A 17,758-nucleotide genomic window follows, 5' to 3' on the forward strand; every position below is an offset into this window, starting at 1 on the left:
GCTTTTAGTCCAACTCCCAGTGTAATATAATGTCCATTTAAATCAATTTAATAGAGAATCAATTCAAGGTGAAGACCTCAAGCTGAAAACATCTGATAATAAACTGTTAGGAAAAGATACTGCAGTTGATCATAGCTGGCCCTCAGTCTGCAGTCTGACTGTAGGAGGGTTAACACCATTTCTTGAGGCAAACAGTCAGAATCTGGAGTTTTGTATGTAACGCTTCCTTTTTCAGAAACTCTCAATTCTGCTTCAAGACTGGATCTTAATCTTTAGCCTATATAAGCACACGGAAATCTGTTAAATGCCTAAACAGACAGTGGAAGTTCTCAAATCCGTCCTAAAATATCTCTAGGTTGCTTTCTTCTTTTACATGTGTAGTTTTGTTTCAGAGCTCTGTTTCATAATTATTTCCGGATTATAAAAGCATGAGCTGGAGTTAAAAAATGTGGTTATACCACCACTTCCAGGTCAGCACACACAGCGTATGTGCCTCCTTTGTGCTGGTTCCAAGTGCTCCTGGTTCTCTGATTTTTATTCCTTGATCTCACCCATTGTGCCTCAGAGATGTACCAGAGGAGTTCCACAATCGCTTCGTGGGAGAGGACTTCAAGTACTGATGTTCAAGAAACACTCGTCAGTGCCTGCAGAAAGGCAGTGGGAAATACAACTCTTCCAGTGAGTCTCTAATATAATTTCTTTAGTTAGGAAACAGAGAAGTAAGTTATTAGGAAGAAATTTTTATGAGGAATGGGAAAGTTGTTATGTTGTTTTGATGAACAAAGTAGGGAAAAATCAAATCTATGCTAATGCAGTTGATGTTCAGAAGCTGAGAATGACTGGCAAGAAAGGATGATTGTGTGGTTAAAGCACTGAGGCCTGACTGAGGAAATCTGAGTTCATTTCCTGACCTTGCTCTCTTCAGCTTTGAGCAAGAGATTTAATCTCTCTGCTTGCCCCCCCTTCCTGTACCACAGGAGAGTCATTTTACTTCAGATTGTTCTAAGAATAAATGCATTAATGTGGCTGGTACATTTAAGTTTAAGCAGAAAAAAAAAAAAACAAACACATAAAAGCTTCAGTTCTCATTCCTTCTTTTTCTAAAAAGGCCTTTCTGCTGCCCATGGGGCGAATGTACCAAAGTCTTCATGCCCTGTGTCTAGAAAGATGAGGAGGCACTTGCAGTGCCTGGGCTGACATCTGGGCACACCCAGTTTCTAGTTAAGAGGTGAAGAAGGCTTATCAATTACAGGGTGTTGGTTTTATTTCTACACAAATATACACCTGAGGTGACTGCACAGCTTCCTCCCTCTGGGAGGCCTGGCAAAGCAGGCAGGCAAAAGCTTAGAAAAATTGGCTATTGAAAGTTTTGACAGAAAAGAAACTTTGAACACCCAGTGTTGAAGCACAGCAAATGAGATGGTGAAATGCTGTGGTAGTGTAAACACAAACGCCCCAAACCAGGAGAGATGCGGAAAGACATTGAGGTGTAAATAATGGTGCAGTGATCTACTTCACTGGCAAGGAACTTCTTGAGCCTTCTGTCAGTGCCTTCTAATTCCTAGCACAGGCAGAAAATTTGAGGAAATTAAACTTAATTAATTCTGTGAGCACCGGCATGGAGAATGCCTGGTCTCCCATGGGTGACTGCAAGAGTCCTTCAGGATTTTTGTACAGCTGGGTCACCACCTTTCTCCTTTGAGTGCCTCTGCTGTAGTGTGGGCAGCAGGACCAAGGCAGGGATCATCCCAGTCCCTGTGCTGGGCATTGCTGAGGCTGCACCTCGAGTGCTGTCTTCAGTTCTGGGCCCCCACTTTACAAAGGACATTGAAGGACTGGAGTATGTCCAGAGAGGGGCAACAAAGCTTGTGAAAGGTTTAGAAAATATATCTTGTGAGGAACAGCGAGGGAGCTGGGGTGGGGGCCATCATCACTGCCTGCAGCTCTGTGAAAGCAGGTTTACTGAGGTGGGGCTGGTCTCTTCTGCAGTGCCTGCAGAGAGGACAGGAGGAAATGGCCTTGAACAGGAACAGAACAGATGCTAGAAGACAATTTTTTCACTGTTTGGGTGGTTGGGCACTGGAGTAGGTTGTGCAGAGAGGTGGCACAGGGACAGTCTCTGGAGGTGTCTGTCATCGGGATCTGGTGTTGGGTGATGGTTCAGGGCTTACAGTGGCCGCACTGGGTGATCTTACAGGTCCCTTCCACCCCAGACGATGCTATGATCGTACCCTCCCATGCCGCAGGGCCGGGACACTCGCAGGCCCATTCCTGCAATGCCTTCAACAACTCCCATTCGCCCTTGGTTGTGCCAGCCAGCTCGGCGATTGCTGGGGCAGGCTGACAGAGGCTTTGCCCGCCCGGTGGCAGCGTCACACGGCCGTGGTGTGGCGGTGTGGGGCACGGCGGTGTGGGGCACGGCGGAGGGGGCGATGAGGCGAGGGGGGCGATGAGGGAGATGAGGCGAGGGGGGCGATGAGGGAGATGAGGCGAGGGGGGCTATGAGGGAGATGAGGCGATGGGGACCATGAGGGAGCCGGGGCGAAGGGGGCTATGAGGGAGATGAGGCGAGGGGGGCGATGAGGGAGATGAGGCGAGGGGGGCGATGAGGGAGATGAGGCGAGGGGGACCATGAGGGAGATGAGGCGAGGGGGACCATGAGGGAGCCCGGGCGATGAGGGAGATGAGGCGATGGGGATCATGAGGGAGCCGGGGCGAGTGGGGAGATGAGGCGAGGGGGACCATGAGGGAGCCGGGGCGAGGGGGGAGATGAGGCGATGGGGACCATGAGGGAGCCGGGGCGAGGGGAGCGATGAGGGAGATGAGGCGAGGGGGACCATGAGGGAGCCGGGGCGAGGGGGGCGATGAGGGAGATGAGGCGATGGGGACCATGAGGGAGCCGGGGCGAGGGAGGAGATGAGGCGATGGAGACCATGAGGGAGCCGGGGCGAGGGGGGCGATGAGGGAGATGAGGCGATGCGCTCCGGCGCCGCCGCCGCCATGGGCCGGGCGGGCGGGCGCGCTGACGTCAGGCGGGCCGAGGGGCGCGGGCGGCTGCGTGTTCCCGCCCCCCGCCCCTCCCTGCGCGGGCCGGGCCGGCGGGAGCCGAGGGCGCGGAGCGGCCCTGCCCCGGCAGGCGACAGTGGCCCGCGCCGTCCGCCGGTGAGTGCGGGGCGGCCGCCACCCCTGCCCCCCTCATCGGGGCTCTGTGCCGGCGGGGAGCGGCCGCCGTCCTCCCGGCAGCGCCGCCGCCCTGCGCCGGGGCGGGGGTCGCGGCTCGGCCGGGGATGCTGCGGCAGCGGGGCCGCGGGAGGCCGGGGCGGGGCGGGCTCGGCGCTCCCCTCGGCGCTCCCCTCCGCGCTCCCCTCCGCGCTCCCCTCCGCGCTCCCCTCCGCGCTCCCCTCCGCGCCGGCCGGATGCCGCGGGCGCGCCGCCGCCGCGCTGCGGCTCGGGGCAGCCGGCACGGCGGGCCCGGCGCCGGCGCTGCGGTGGTTTGTGCGCCCTGTAATTCGTGCTCGGGGAGACGCGCCCGCAGGTGCTGGGGGCAGCTGCTGCGAGCCCCGGCCGCCGAGGTGTTGTAGCGTCAGGTTTCGTGTCTCGAGGGTTTTAGTCTACGAAATGGGGAAGAAGCAAAAGCACCCAGTGTGTGTTCGTAGACAACAATTAAAAAAAAAAAACAGTAACGGTGGAAAATAATTATAATGGTGGCATTTCTACTTGAGCAGTGATCTGTTGAGATTTATACCAAGGGGATGTTCTGTAGGTTGTGGTGATTTCTCTTTAATGATACTGAGACTTTGCTTTCGTCACCCAGAGCCTGCTGTTCACTTCGTGCTCTGTCAAATGTACTTTGGCACACAATGAAACGTAGGCAACCTCAGCCTTTAACTTTGAGCTGGAGGAGGTCGAGCTGTTTATCTTCAGTTTAAGAAAGCAAAACTGCATGGGAAGTTTATGCTCTAGCAGAGCCGTAGTGTCCAGGCCAGACATCAAATTAAGGTAAGGATTGTCGATCTGGTACTCCGTCTGGTATGCTGTGTAAAGATGTAGAGCGCTTTTCAGGGAAGCTGGTGCATCTTGCAGGGTTAGAACTTCATATCTATAGCAGGTTTGTTCTTGGTGTCTGTGGGCTTTGAGCCTTGCTTTGGTGCAGAATAGAATTTTTTGCTGCGAAGGTGTTAAAAGTGAAATGAAGTTGAATCTTTAGTTCTCATTTTGTTACACTGAGAGCCACTTCACATATGTACCGAGACTTTAGTAAACTTCTATCTTCTTGGGTTAGCCTGAGGCAGTAACCATTTACATTGTTTGTTGATAATGAATGAAATTGGCAAGGTTTTTTTCTCGTGTATATAATGATCATGTGCCTCTAAATTCTATGGGCCCATTTTGAATTATATGCCTCCCAGCTGAAGAGGTGATGGCCTAACAAATGGGACACGAGTAACCTAAATGTCAGCCAAGGATCTACGTCAATATCCAACTTAAGAGTCTAAAAGTTGTTTCTGAAGTTGAAGTTTACTTTCTGCTCCTATATAGTATTTTTCATTATAAAAATGTCAATGTTTGGACTCCAGAAACTGCTCAGTATTGTCTTTTAACTGTAAAGCTGTTGAAAAGGGTAGAAATAGTCTCAGTTAATATAATGATCTCATTTAATGTATTGTTATACTAATGAGTAATCCTGTTTAATGGAACTGTTCATGTAAAAGCTTATTGGAGTAAAATCCGTTACTTTTGGACCTGATCATCCTTTAAGAGGGATTGGTTATTTGGAATAAACCAGTTAATGGGAAATGTTGGCAATGGGATCTTTAGATAAAAGGCTGTCATGCCATCAGTCTTGTCATGAACATTGCTTGCCTGGAATCCTTAGAAAGTGTGGATCTCTCGAAATGGAGAGGAGATGAAGGAATATAAGATTACAGAATGTAATATGATAAAATATATCAACAGTGGTAGTGGTGTTCTCTTTCAGCCACTATTCACTGTAAACAGCAGCACCATCTTCCTAATTAGAAGCTTTCAGGCAGGGTTAAGTCCCGTGCCAACAGGGATGCTAAGGAGATCAAAATACTAATGGTGCTTTTGGTAATTAGGTTGAAAATCCTGTATTGTGTTTCAGTTAGAGCAATAAAAACAGATTATGTAAATCTCTGGATACCTACACACATGTACGTTACAGTAAAATCCCAACAGCTTTAAATAGTTATCTTAAATTTGAAGTTTGGCTAGTCAGGAAAGGTCTTTGCATTTCTTCACAGCTCTTGGACACACACCCCAGCTCACCTTAAACTGTTAGCAAGTAGGTGCATTTTCAAGATATTCTGAAATGTTGTTTCCTCCTTGATCAAAAGTAGCTGGATTTGCAGAGTTCTGGACTTTGCTCAGTAGTCATTCTCTCTCCTAAAGGGAGGATTCAGCTGCAGCAGTTCTGCTGACATCCTATAGGAATTGAAGAAAGTCTCCTCAGGGTGGGGGTTTTGCTTATCCCTGGTCACATGGGGAACTGGTGTCACAAGTTCTTGCTAAAATGCCTGTTTCACTGCAGATTGTTGGGTTTTTCAGGAGCACTTAGTCTGTGCTAAGCTGAGGCCCTGCTCTGCAGAGTGCATTTTAATGGCCTTTATTGAAGAGGTACTGGCACTGCTGGCAATGTCCTCACTGCAAGGAGGCTTGGCTTCTTAGCCAGAGGAAATGGTTGATAAGGATTTACTTTGATGAGGTGGCTAAACAACTTACAGATCAGGAATAACCCTTAAATTGTAAATAATATCTGCAATTATTCCCTGAAGCCTAAGAAATTCTGTGCTTTTAGGCTAATCAGCCCAGATGGCTTGTGACACACACAGCACAAGGAAGCATCCAGGGAGAACTGCATGTCCCAGCTTCTCTTGATTCAATTATATGTCTGCTTTAAGCTGGAGATTCAGAAATCTCTTCTAGATGGATGCAGAGTTTATCACTACACTATGGATTTGGATGATAATTTGATTCACACTCTTTTTGTAAGTTGTTTTAAAGATTTGCTTTGCTTAAATGCTATTTTTTTGCTGATCGTATATGTTAAAATTATTACACAGCCATGTTGATACATATTTTTGATGAGTTGAGGGTTGCTGTGGCTTTTGAGTAACCTTCATCTCAGTAAGGCAAAGTTGCAGAAGTAGAAACTTGGCAAGGCCCAGGCTGCTGCTGTCAGTAGCATGAGACTTGAGGGGAGGAGCACAATCTGTCAGCCTGCATAGCCTTGTCCATCTGTAAACAGAGTTAAAAACAGAAAAAAAATCTCTGTGTAAATCTTTTAATCATGGAAGCTTTCTGAAATGGTAATTTGGATACATTTAGCTTTACTATGACTCCATGGAGATCCTTATTAAGCAAAACAAGCAATATGTATCGCCTCCCTGTAAATTTGAGTAAAATACAACATAGATGACTAACTCAGGAACTGATCCTGTGACAAACTGTCACTTGTAACTGAAGTTACATCTCAGTCTCTCAGAGAATCTTTTTTTTTTCCTCTTCAGTTTCAAACCTCTGAGGACATAACAAATATCTGTGTCTTCCACATTGTAGGAAGCTGACCTTGAGAAATACATTCCAATATAGCTGTTGGTGTATAAAGCTAGTAGGAAAACACAGAACACACATTAAAATCCTGTAGGCTGCCAATCTGTTGTCAAAACCATGTTGGTATTTGTTATGCTGTGGCAAACTTGCAAAGTTGTTTGGTACTCAAACATTTTCAGGGAGTCTGGTTTTGAGACTGGAAACTGATTTATATCAGTGGAATTATAGACAGAAGCTATATTGAGTCCAGCACTAATGAAATGAAACTCAATAGCAAGAAAATTATACTTTGAAGATGTGTTTTACAAATAAGCAAGTTTCAGCTGAAAGCTCTAATAAACAGGTGTGTGAGTGCAGTATTTTTTGATCAAGGGTAGATGTTAAGGAGAAACAAAACTTCAAATAATACAGTATCTTAATGAAAACACGTAGATGTGAAACAAACTGGAGTGTTTGGTAGCCAGGAGAGTGGGTATCGGTAGCCTCTTCTGGCAGTGTAGGGCGTTTAGAAGTAGTTTTAGCAATCTTCCTTGGGAATCTGTGCAAGACAATTAAATAACCTTGAAAGAGCTGTTATTTGGGCTCTGGAACTCCTTGCTTAAGGCTGTCAGGGATGCAAAAAGTTTGAGGCTCAAGGACAGGTTACACAAAATAGTGGACAAGAAATCTATGGAGGGTTCCTGAACAAACTGCATCAAATTTAAGATATTCTGTGAACTGAGAACAGTTGAAGGTTGAAGAAGTCACATTCTGTCTTTGCCCTAATCATCCCTTCCCTGGTGCATTTTTATTTTAAGGAAACCACAAGAGTTAATGGGATTTTTGTATTCTTCACCTCTAAAATAAAATTGACTGGAGGAACTATATGGAGAATTGAACTGGGCATTGAAGTGCCATGATCAGTGAAATTCCATGATTTATATAATATTCCCAGCTTATGCAGGATTCACTGTCTGTCTTTCATGATAGCAGTGTTAAGGATTTTTTCTGTCAGTCCTTTTTCTGGTGTTTTTTTAATCCAGCAGTGGCTGATTTAACAATATGGTTTTTTTAGATACATCATAATGTGCTGACATGTTCTTGTCTCAAGATCATGATCTTCTGTAAAAAACTGAACTATGCTGAAGTAGCATTGGCAATATGTAGAAAAGAAAATCTCAAAACTGGTTTTTTTCTATCTTCTTTCTGCTTCATCTTGTCTAATATTGCTCAATTATCATGTGCTAACCTCTTCAGACTTATTGAAGATATCCCAGTATCAATGAGTCTATGAGTTACATGCAGTCTCTTCCAATTATCTCTGCTTGGCATTCAACTTAACCTATAACTAGAATTCTTACTTGGGCAGTAGGAGAAAGAAATAAATAATGAGTGTATGTGGCTGGAGAGGAAAAAAAAACAACTTACATACTGGTTGAAAGCACAGCCTCATTGAAGATTTAAACCCATGGAAACTCTTAATCTTAAGATACTCAAATAGAAAAATTGTTCAGCAGCAGTTCAGACAGGAAGTATTGTTTCAGTTATTAGTCATTATTTAATCATTACAAAATAGATATTGAAAAATACAGTAGTACCAGTGTGAGGGGCTTCTAGCTCAAGACAGCTCAGTGTTTTTACATGGAGAACATGCATCAGTTGAATAAACAAACCAGAGGAGTAGGATGGACAACATGGCAGTCTAAAAAGGGATATTTCCAGTTAGAATTAGCTGTATACCAAGTTTCACTTGGCTTTCAGCCTGCCTGTTGTTATCAGCAAGAAAATCCTGCTCCAGCTAACATGTTTGTATGTGAGAAGTAGAAAACAGTAACTGGTAACCAGCTCTTTGAGTTTCATTCTTTGAGTGAAGTAAATCTTTCCTAGAAGAGTTAGAGATGGGAATAGTGTGTTTGAATCACTAGGTAACAGTGGATAGTGCTGAGGAAAAAGGTTGTTCTGTTTTTAAGTGAAATATTTGCTAGAGAACAGGAGGTAATTCCTTCTGGTTTGCAGTAGAACATTGCTTTTGAGAGATACAATCTTTCTGGATTTGTTTTTACAAGACAGATTAAATTACCCATGTGAAATGCTGCTGCTGAAGGACTTATACCATCAGCAGAAGCAGGGGCCTGTTTCTGCTGTCAGTTTGCTTTGATGCTGACATAATCACAAAATGTTTTGAGGAGAGATCAAGATCTGGCATTTCACTAGTAGAAAGCTTTAATTCTAGACTGCAATTGATGTTTGGAGTTTTTCAGTCAATCTTAGCCACAACATAAAATTTAAATTGCCTTTATGATGATGATGACACCTTTAAAACTCTTCTGAAAGGCAGGTTTCTGGTTACCTGCTGCCTTATTCTTCACATAAGAATGCCAGAAATGTTTGAGAAACCTTGGAAAAAAGATGAGAAAGAGGAGAATCTTTCCAAAATCGATGTACTTGCATACAGGCATATACACAATTATGGTTTATCTTCCAGGACAGAAATCTTGCTAAATGCAGGGAAGTTTTAAGACAGCATAGGAACCTAGATATAAATGTGCTTTATAGTCACAGTATGTTTGGGGTTGTTTTTGGAAGGGCTTGGGAGGTGGTGCTGGTGAATGATTAACAGGTTTTGGCCACTTTGTAGGTGTGTGACTTTGTCTTCAGGTTGCAGGGCATTGGATCTGTAAGGCAGACAGACTGTCTTCTCTTACTTTAGTTCTTCCCCTTTCTTTTTGTTATCCCTGCAAATTTGGTACCAAGTATTTAAAGTATCATCAATGAGAGAAACAAGTAAAGGCTTTTTGTTTCTCCAACAAAGATGTTGAAAACATCTGCATCTTTTGCTATTTAAGAGCTATTAAGCAACTCTAATGAAGAAGCTTGACTTGCTCACTGGGGTAGAATCTCTTGGATTGGTTCAGTCCAGAGAAGGCCATTCCTCGCATAACATAAAGAGTGAAATAATCCACATAATTAAATTCCTTCTGGCAGGAGTGTTTCTGGACTGGAGCCATATGTATTGGTCATGATTATGGGAATTGTTTCTGATATATGGCAATATATCCCTCCCACCTCCTGCAGGGTTCTTGGGGTCAGCACACCTAATGTAGTGCTTTTCTCATCTGGGCCTTGTGTTCCTTGTGTGCCAGTGAAAGCCACTGTGCTCTGGGTTGTGTGGTGTGGAGCTGGTTATGCAAGGGCTGCCTGGCATTTAGATCTGCACCTACAGGCTTTACATTGCTCATCCAGGTTTAACAAGGTCTGCTGAAGAAGGGAATTGATGACTTCCTCCAAGAGGACACATCAGATGAAGAGCAGGTTCAGAGAGGAGTCATGCATCTCCAATGTTTTATTCCAATTTCTAGCTGACCTGTCCCTGGCAGCAGTTAGGCTGTCAGCACTAAGGCAGGAAAGAGTAATTGTCATTGCACTTCACGTCTCATTTATGAGCAAACCATAATAACCTGCATCAACACTTAAGAGGAACTTGAAAATGTACTTTCAAGGCTTTCTTCTTGCTCATAGACTCTGATATTCTCTTTTACTGGGAGTAATTTATTTGTACCCTCAGGTAACCTCTTCCACCTTCTTTTCTTTGTGATAAAGCTGGCTAAGCATCTGGACCTTGACTGCCTTCCACCTTGTTAGTTGTGTAAGAATGCCAAAAATCCATGCATCTTCACTTGCTTGAGAAACAGGTTTTTAGCAAAGGTTTTTCTTGTAGTTAAAATTTGCATGATTTATCTTCAATAAAATCTAAAGGGGCTTATGGTAACTCATACCCTGTTTTGGTTAGGTTTGATGTAAAAATTTGGAGTTTAAAAGGCATAGTTACTGTTTGACTAATATGAAAAGCACAAGTGGGCAACAGTTACAAAATATCCTTATCTGGGCAGATAACACTTAGCCCTTTTTTGCTTCCTTGAAGTGTTTGGTGCTCCATGTAAACAGCATTAATGGCAGAGTGAACTGACAGTGTGGCCCTGAGCGATGCAGAGGGAGTTTTTGATTCTGGAAGTATTGTGGTAGCTTTCTTCTGCAAATAGAGCTGCTTTCTTTCTCTTCAGAAAGTGCTTATGTCCTCTTGGCTTATCAAACATTAAGGATTCTGATGAATAGCAAGAATGCTTTTAGAGATGACAAAGGATGTCACATTTTCTGCTGTATTGACTAAAGATACTGCTCAGTGTAAGAAGTACTGAAACTCTTATGCTGTATTTCTTGTTCTCTTCTCCCTTTTTTCATTATCATGTTCTGCTCCTGTTCTTTGACCCAGTGTATTTTGGCAGTAAATTGAGCACAAGAGCAGCTTGGATACCTGGTTGTTTGGTGTTTGCTGGATCAGCCATTCAAAGTGGGTAGAACCTTGTTAGTCTGAGGGAGAAAAAACAGAAAAGGGCGTATCTCTAAGCTGTCTTGAGACCTGAAAACAAAATCTTACCAACTGGGACACAGAAAGGCAAGGTAATTTAAGAGAAGCCTTTGCAGTCTTGGAACTTCTTGCTATGCTTCCTGACTATGGTACCTTCAGAAGACAGTGTCAGGGAAGCTGGTGTTATATTTGGACATAGGAAAGGGAGAGTGGCTAAAATTCAGGGATGCCTTCATAAAGCATTGGGAATTGATTCAAGAACAGGTGTTTTGGAGAAATGAAAGGATAAGGAAGGCAGCCTTGGAGGATTTTACTGCAGAGCTGATAAATCTTACTGGATCTTGGAGTGAACATGGCACTTTTGACTGCACTGAAACCACAAAATAACACAAGAAGTTGTAAATACTCAAAGTTCAATCTTGAAGCCATCAGAAGTTCCGGTTGCATTCTGATTCATTTTAATTCATACAGCATGCATGATTTCCTCAGGATTCATGATCTTGAATTCCCCAGGGCTTGTCATGTGCAGAGCAGGTGTTTGCCAGCTGGATCTCCTGCCAGTTTCTTCCATTCTATTAAGCTCCCATGGTCCTCTTAAAGCTGAAAATTGACTTGCAGTCATGCTGCCTATCTTGCAATGGTCTTAAGCGAGTGCTAAGGAAGCCTTTGCTGTTTCTGTTGCAGGGACCTCACAGATTTTCCCTGTTGACATTCAGTACCTCCCTAGGTTGGTGGAAATAAGGTATTTTCACATAACTGATCTAATGTGTTTTTAATAACCCAGAGGTATAAGAGGTGGCTTTTTAAGCTGTGCACAGGACACAATGGAAATACACGTGCACTGAAATTTCTGTGAATGAAGCACAGATCTGAAACTGCTGCCAGGGCAGTAGGTCTGCAGAGGGGAATTGCTCTGGCCTGTCACCAGTCTGTTGGATATGTTCCATTCCTCAGCTGGGTATTCCACACTGCTGTGACAACAGGAGGGGAATTCAGTCCCATTCAGGAATCTGGAACTGGAAAATGCTGATATCTTCTAGTGGCAGGGATTGTAGGGATTGCAGTATTTTAAGATGCTTAAGCTTTCAAATGTGGGAATCTTTAAGCTGTCTTCTGTAGGGCAGAGTCTCAGATGCAAAGCAGAACTTAGCTGAGAAGCTAAAGTATAGGAAACTGCCTTCCTGGTGGTGCTGAAACAAACTGTGAATGAAATTAGAGTGAATGTTGTGCTTGCCAGTAGAAACTAACAGTGCAGGATTTTATCAAAGTGTAAATAATTCTGTAGAGGAAGTACCAAGGAGGGTCAGAATGAATATCCTTTTGCTTATCACCAGGATCTTGAATATCCTTGAAGGTAAGGATGTAGCAGCTTTTCAGTTAATTCAGATTATACTTCAGAGGGGGTCTGTGGATTTTAACTCCTTTTCCCTGGATCATTATGTAAGGCTAGGCTCTTTATAATTAGCTTAATTCCGATTAGGCTTGTGTGCACTAGATAATGTATTTCCCAAGGCAAAGAATATAAAACTTGTTTGCCCAAATGGCAATTTTTAAAAAATCCATAGATTGCTTAAGTCTAAAAATACTTTGAATTTCTTTATAGTACAGTAGCTACAATTTAAATTGTATTGAACTTGAATCTTCTGGGATGCAGAAATCATGCTCTAAGTAGTAACAGTGCTGCTTGATAAGGAAATTTAATTGTTAGGCTAGTGTAATCTTTCCTAGTAAGCATAGCTAAAGATTAAGGAAGTTTAGAGAACTTAATAAGAAAATTCCCCATTTTCTGGGAAACGTCTGCCAGACATGATGCTGTTAAGTTTTAGTGGGTTTTTTGATGACACTGAGTGTCAGTGAAACAAGTGAAACCTGGGCTTGAAGAAGTGGTACAGTAGTTCAAGTTGCATAGCTAATAAAATACAGAGAAGTATTGTTTGTTTTTAATTTAATTACCTGAAGTGTTCTGGGCTATCAGTATGGTTTTGTTGAAGATAATGTGTTGTCTTTGCCTAATCAAGGATAAATGAGCAAGAGCCCTTTCTAGAGAACTGGAAAGGTCTCCTTTTCAAGTTTAATGTGAAGCACTTGGTGGAGGATTAAAGTAATCTAATTAAATGGCCTCATTTAAATTTTGCAGTCACCTAAGAGATGGTAGACAGATGTGAAAAGGGAATTATCCATAGAGCATGCAAGTTAAATTAGCAGCTTTCTAATTTAACTTTTTCAATTTGGAAGATTTCTTCACAAGACTTGCCTTTTCTTTAGAGTTAGGTTAACTTCTGAGGGATCTGAACTATGATGCTTGCTGGGAATTAACTCATCAGCATATTAAAGGCCATTTTTTGTTCATGGAGTTATTAAAGAAAAGCTTTATTTTATGTAGTTGACATGAAATAAAGATCTTTGATGTTGCCTGATGATATTATTTTCCTGTGCAAGGTATACAGATCCACTCTAGGCAGGAAGTCTGACATTAGACACTTCCATCCACGTGCAGACAGATGTCATACATGGCAAATGAAATGTTCTGTGGTCCCGGGGGAAGTACTTTTGTCCTTCTTTGCACACCTGGGTGAGGGCAGCATCTCTGGTGTGCAAGAATTCAGCGAGTCTTTGAAAAATCACATTTGTGTCTTTCACAATGGAAATGCACGCACCAGTTGCAGAATGTGGATTCTGATGTTTTCACAAGTTAGGAGCCTCTAAATGCCCTCTCTGCAGTATCTTTCTATCTTTGTAATGTAGATCTGCTTCCAGAAGTACTGCTTCGGGGCATCCTATTCACTGACAAATCCTAAGGGCATTTCAGTTTGCATGAATTTAATGCCACTTCGATCTTATCCTTGATTTTATCTTCAGTTATATCACTAAGAATGTAAATGTTTCTTAGTGACCTCTTGACCTCACTCTGGGGAGTGACTCACTAGAGGGTAATGCTTGCTGTGGTTACACAAGGTGTTCTGTGTACTTTGAATAAGTAGAACTTCTGAATTCGCTTACTAACACTGACCTTATGCAACTGTTGCACTGTACTTCAGGTTTTATGTGTGAATAAGATGATTTCTAAAGTAGACTACAGTCTCCATGCAAGGAGAAAACAATGACTAGGAATGTGAATCTTGATTTGGGAAGATCCATAACATTTGGGAAGAAAAAGTATTGTGGTGAGATGCATGATGAGTGGTTATTTTCTATATTTTAGGCATTGGGGAAATGAAAACAATCTCAAAAAATTAGCTTTTAGTCAGATTTTACGTTATCATTTTTTGCAGGTTTTTGCTGTGTCATATTTGTGGCTGTTTTAAAAATACTAAATCTTAAGTTTATAACTCAATAATTGTAACAGTTGGAAAGTTCAGTTGTTGCTGAAAATAGGTAAATGGAAAAAAAAAAAAGAACAAAAAAAAAAATCCAACCTCTTCTCAAGTTTATTTTATAGATTACAAAGGGAAAACAAAAAAAAATGGTTTTAGTAGAGAATGAAAGTTGGGAGGGGGAGCTGTTATCTGAAGAACATATTACTGCCAGATAATTGCTGGAACTCTGGAGTTCACAAGATGTTTCTGGGTTACTTTTTATCAGCATGGTGGAGTAATGCACAGAAATCTAGGAAGCATATAGTTAGAGATATATAGAAATCTGTGCTTAATGTGTGGTTTACTCAGGTTTAATATTGTTTTGTTTTTCTTTCTTAGATTCAAGCACCCTTTAAGGACCAATGTACCCAATAGCTCATGGAAGAAAAAAATCAAAACAGGACATCCTTGGTTTCCAGGCTACCGAAATATGGAACGAAAACTTTAGGGACTGTTTTGCAACCTATGCCAAACGGGACGGCTGTGAACTTAGCAGGGAGTAACGGTGGCAAAAACTTCAGCAAGCACAATGGCACTGTTGGAATGTCTTCCTTTGCTTTCAACTGGAAAAAATCAAATAAATATCAGCTTAATGATCAGAATGGCAGAGAGGCCAATGCCAAACGCAACTCTAATGAAAAATTAATTGATCCTGAGAAGTACCCTCAGTCTCAAGGAGCATTGGGCAATGATGAGCTCAGGCTGGGTTTGAACAGTACTGCTTCAGTTGCGTCAAAAGCAGCAAAGCAAACCAATATGTTTGTATCTTCTACTGAGGAATTAAATCCAAAGTCTATACCTGGACTCTCTAGTTCAGCTAAATTCACCAAAGGTACCCTGTCAGGAAGGACATATTCTGGACTTAATACTCCAAGATCAAATTTAAATGGATTTTATGGAAATCGGCCAGTGGTAGGTTTGCAGAGACCTAGAGCTAATTCTGGTGCCACAAGGACAAGTTTGGGAGAAACCCTGGCACAGTCTACAGACAATGCTATCAAGGCTTTTTCCTGTGACAAAATGGTAAGATCACAAAGTTTTTCACATTCCATTCAGAATTCTTTCCTTCCCACTGCATCTCTAACCAGGTCACATTCCTTTAATAAAGCTGTGGATCTTACAAGGCCTTATCACAGTCAAAATCTCACTGCCAGGACGTCTCAGAGGTCTGCTCTGCTGTCAAGAAACGCGTGTCAGTTGGATGTACCCAATGGAAATGAGCCGATGAAGTATGGATTTACCAGACCGTACTCGGCTATGTCAGCTCCTTGTTCCAAGAAACCCCCACTGTCAAATGGATCTGGGTCAGCACCTTCCTATGGATACAGATTAAGTCGTCCTTCTCTGCTGAAGCCTACCAGGCAGAGGTTTGCTGGGAATACCGTTGTGGATGGCAGCAAAAGCGTGGCTCCGGACACGCGCATGGTGGAGAGCGCGGAGATTTCAGCGAGCATCAATAGAGCCGTTGATAAAAACAGTATTCTAGAGAGCAGGGCTCAAAGAACAGAACCTGGTGAGGCCTTGCATGAAAGTCTGGGAAAACATGGGTCAAAAGTGATGTGTATGAGCGATGATGGAGATGAAATATCTATATCTTCTTTGTCATCCTCTGAGAAAAACGATTTGAGTGAAGACTTCAGTGACGATTTCATAGATATAGAAGAGGCAAACAGAACTGTACAAATCCAGCAGAAGGAGAGCTGCCTTCAGGAATTAGAGCATGGGAGCAGAACATCCATCGAGCCGTTCACATCTCTCAAGGGAGGTGGAGGATCTTGCTGTAATGCTGATGACTGGCTTGATATAAATGTGTCTGGTAAATACCTTTTTTATGTTCTGTTTGAAATTTTAGGTGCTAAATCAAAATTCTGTAATGGTAATTAAATTATTTAATGTAATTGACCATTGATTTGTTTCAGAATGGAACTGCTCTGTGCTGGCATATTTGTTTGCTTGTGTCTTTTCTGCATTACAATTTTTCCCCAAGCATTACTTTGAAGAGCTCTTTGTGATAAAAATGAAGGTGACCTCCTTTAAACACATTTGTGTTGTGGTTGTGGAATTCCTCATATCCTTGCTTTGCCATTCATTTTCTGGGTTGATGATATTTTAAGAAAATTTCACCTCGTGCTCCTACCTCTGTAGGCAGGGAACAGCTGTAACTGGTTCTAAGTAATGAAAATAAGTGTAGGATGTGTAATTGAATTAGTTCAGTTATAAACAGGATTGTTACTGGGTCTTTTTTGTTTTTTTCTGTTGTATATTAATTTTCTAAAAATGAGTTGAAGACACAAGAAGCTGCTTTTAAAAGCCACATTTTCAAATCTTTGATGGGCTTCTCATGACAAAAGCTTGTTTGAGATGTTGCAATTGAAAGTCTAGATCCAAAGGATATATTTTTGAACCCACCTTCTAATATGTTAAAGAGATACATATTTCTAGAAAGTAGCTTCCATGGTGGGTGAATTAGAGCAGTGTAAAAGGTTAGCAAAGATGTAGGTTGGAAGATTCCTTGGTTGTAGCTGCCAAACCAGCTTGAGCTTTTCTCCCTTCTGGGATGAGGGAACAATACTGTAGAAAGCTTTCAGGTGTTTCTGTTACAGTACAGTTCCAGCAAAGGTAGCACACCAGTAACAGGCATTTTAATATTTGTTTTTTTAAATATTGGATTGTTTTTCTAATCTTAACTGATGCTTTTCTCTTTAAGCAGTGGATGACAACAGTGAAAGCACAAAACACACTACTGAGAATGTCATCTCTTCAGAGATGAACTACAGAGCTGGCTCCTCCTTTGAGCTTTCTCCATCTGACAGCTCTGATGGCACATACATGTGGGATGAAGAAGGGCTGGAACCTATAGGAAGTGTCCATCCGTGTGGAAGTTACGACTCTTCAGAAATGAACAGCATAGTATGTATCCGCATATCTGCATTCATAACTTGCATTATTACAATGTGTTGAGTTTGTTGCTTATTAAGTATGTTTATTAATATTAGTGCTTTAAAATTTTTTTTGTGTTTCCTCTTTCCCCTGTAGTTGATTGCTTTGTGAAACTTCTTGTTTAGGAGCTCCTGTTTGTGGGCAGGTGACCTTGATCAGGCTGTTTGCACACATTTTTTTTCTTTCCTTAGTCTAAAGTCAGGAGAAAACAGGTCCTTCCTTATGCAACCTCATAGCAGTTCTCACAAGGAATAAAGAAATTTGAATTCTGCAAAGGATAGGTTCAATACCTCCTACTAATCTCTAAACATAGGAGTGAAAAAGCCAGAAAATAGCTATTGCCTCTGTGGCTTCTTGCATTTGTTGTTCTCTACTGTGTGCTCATAGGGCCCTTGTGAGATGAAGCAGATATTTGAGTTCTCTTTTCATGCAATCATAGCATCTTTGAGGTAGAGACCTGGCTGTAGCTCACTGTAGCAGGGCTCTTTGTGCATCTCCAGTGGGATGCACAAATGCAGCACAACCTTTTTCTTGCTGCTAAACT

At 42.4% G+C, this 17,758-nt stretch overlaps 1 protein-coding gene across 9 annotated transcripts in view; it reads left to right on the top strand.

Annotated features, from left to right (window-relative positions):
* Positions 1–3,050: 3,050 nt before the first annotated feature.
* The window catches only part of CCSER2 (coiled-coil serine rich protein 2), a 59,785-nt gene continuing 45,077 nt past the window's right edge, over positions 3,051–17,758 (top strand). For 3 of the 9 annotated variants that reach the window (XM_021535786.3, XM_021535782.3, XM_021535785.3), the window contains exons 1-4: positions 3,064–3,162; positions 3,815–3,999; positions 14,614–16,090; positions 16,982–17,184. In XM_021535786.3, the coding sequence (XP_021391461.3) occupies positions 14,653–16,090; positions 16,982–17,184 (1,641 nt within the window). In that variant the 5' untranslated portion in view covers positions 3,064–3,162; positions 3,815–3,999; positions 14,614–14,652. Of the gene's footprint in view, positions 3,163–3,814; positions 4,000–5,818; positions 6,009–14,613; positions 16,091–16,981; positions 17,185–17,758 lie in introns of those variants that run through there. The other 6 variants (XM_085583231.1, XM_085583232.1, XM_021535783.3 and 3 more) reach the window with 4 other exon arrangements.

Source organism: Lonchura striata, chromosome 6 (genome assembly GCF_050655825.1).
Source record: "Lonchura striata isolate lonStrDom1 chromosome 6, ASM5065582v1, whole genome shotgun sequence".
In the NCBI taxonomy this organism is placed as follows: domain Eukaryota; kingdom Metazoa; phylum Chordata; class Aves; order Passeriformes; family Estrildidae; genus Lonchura; species Lonchura striata.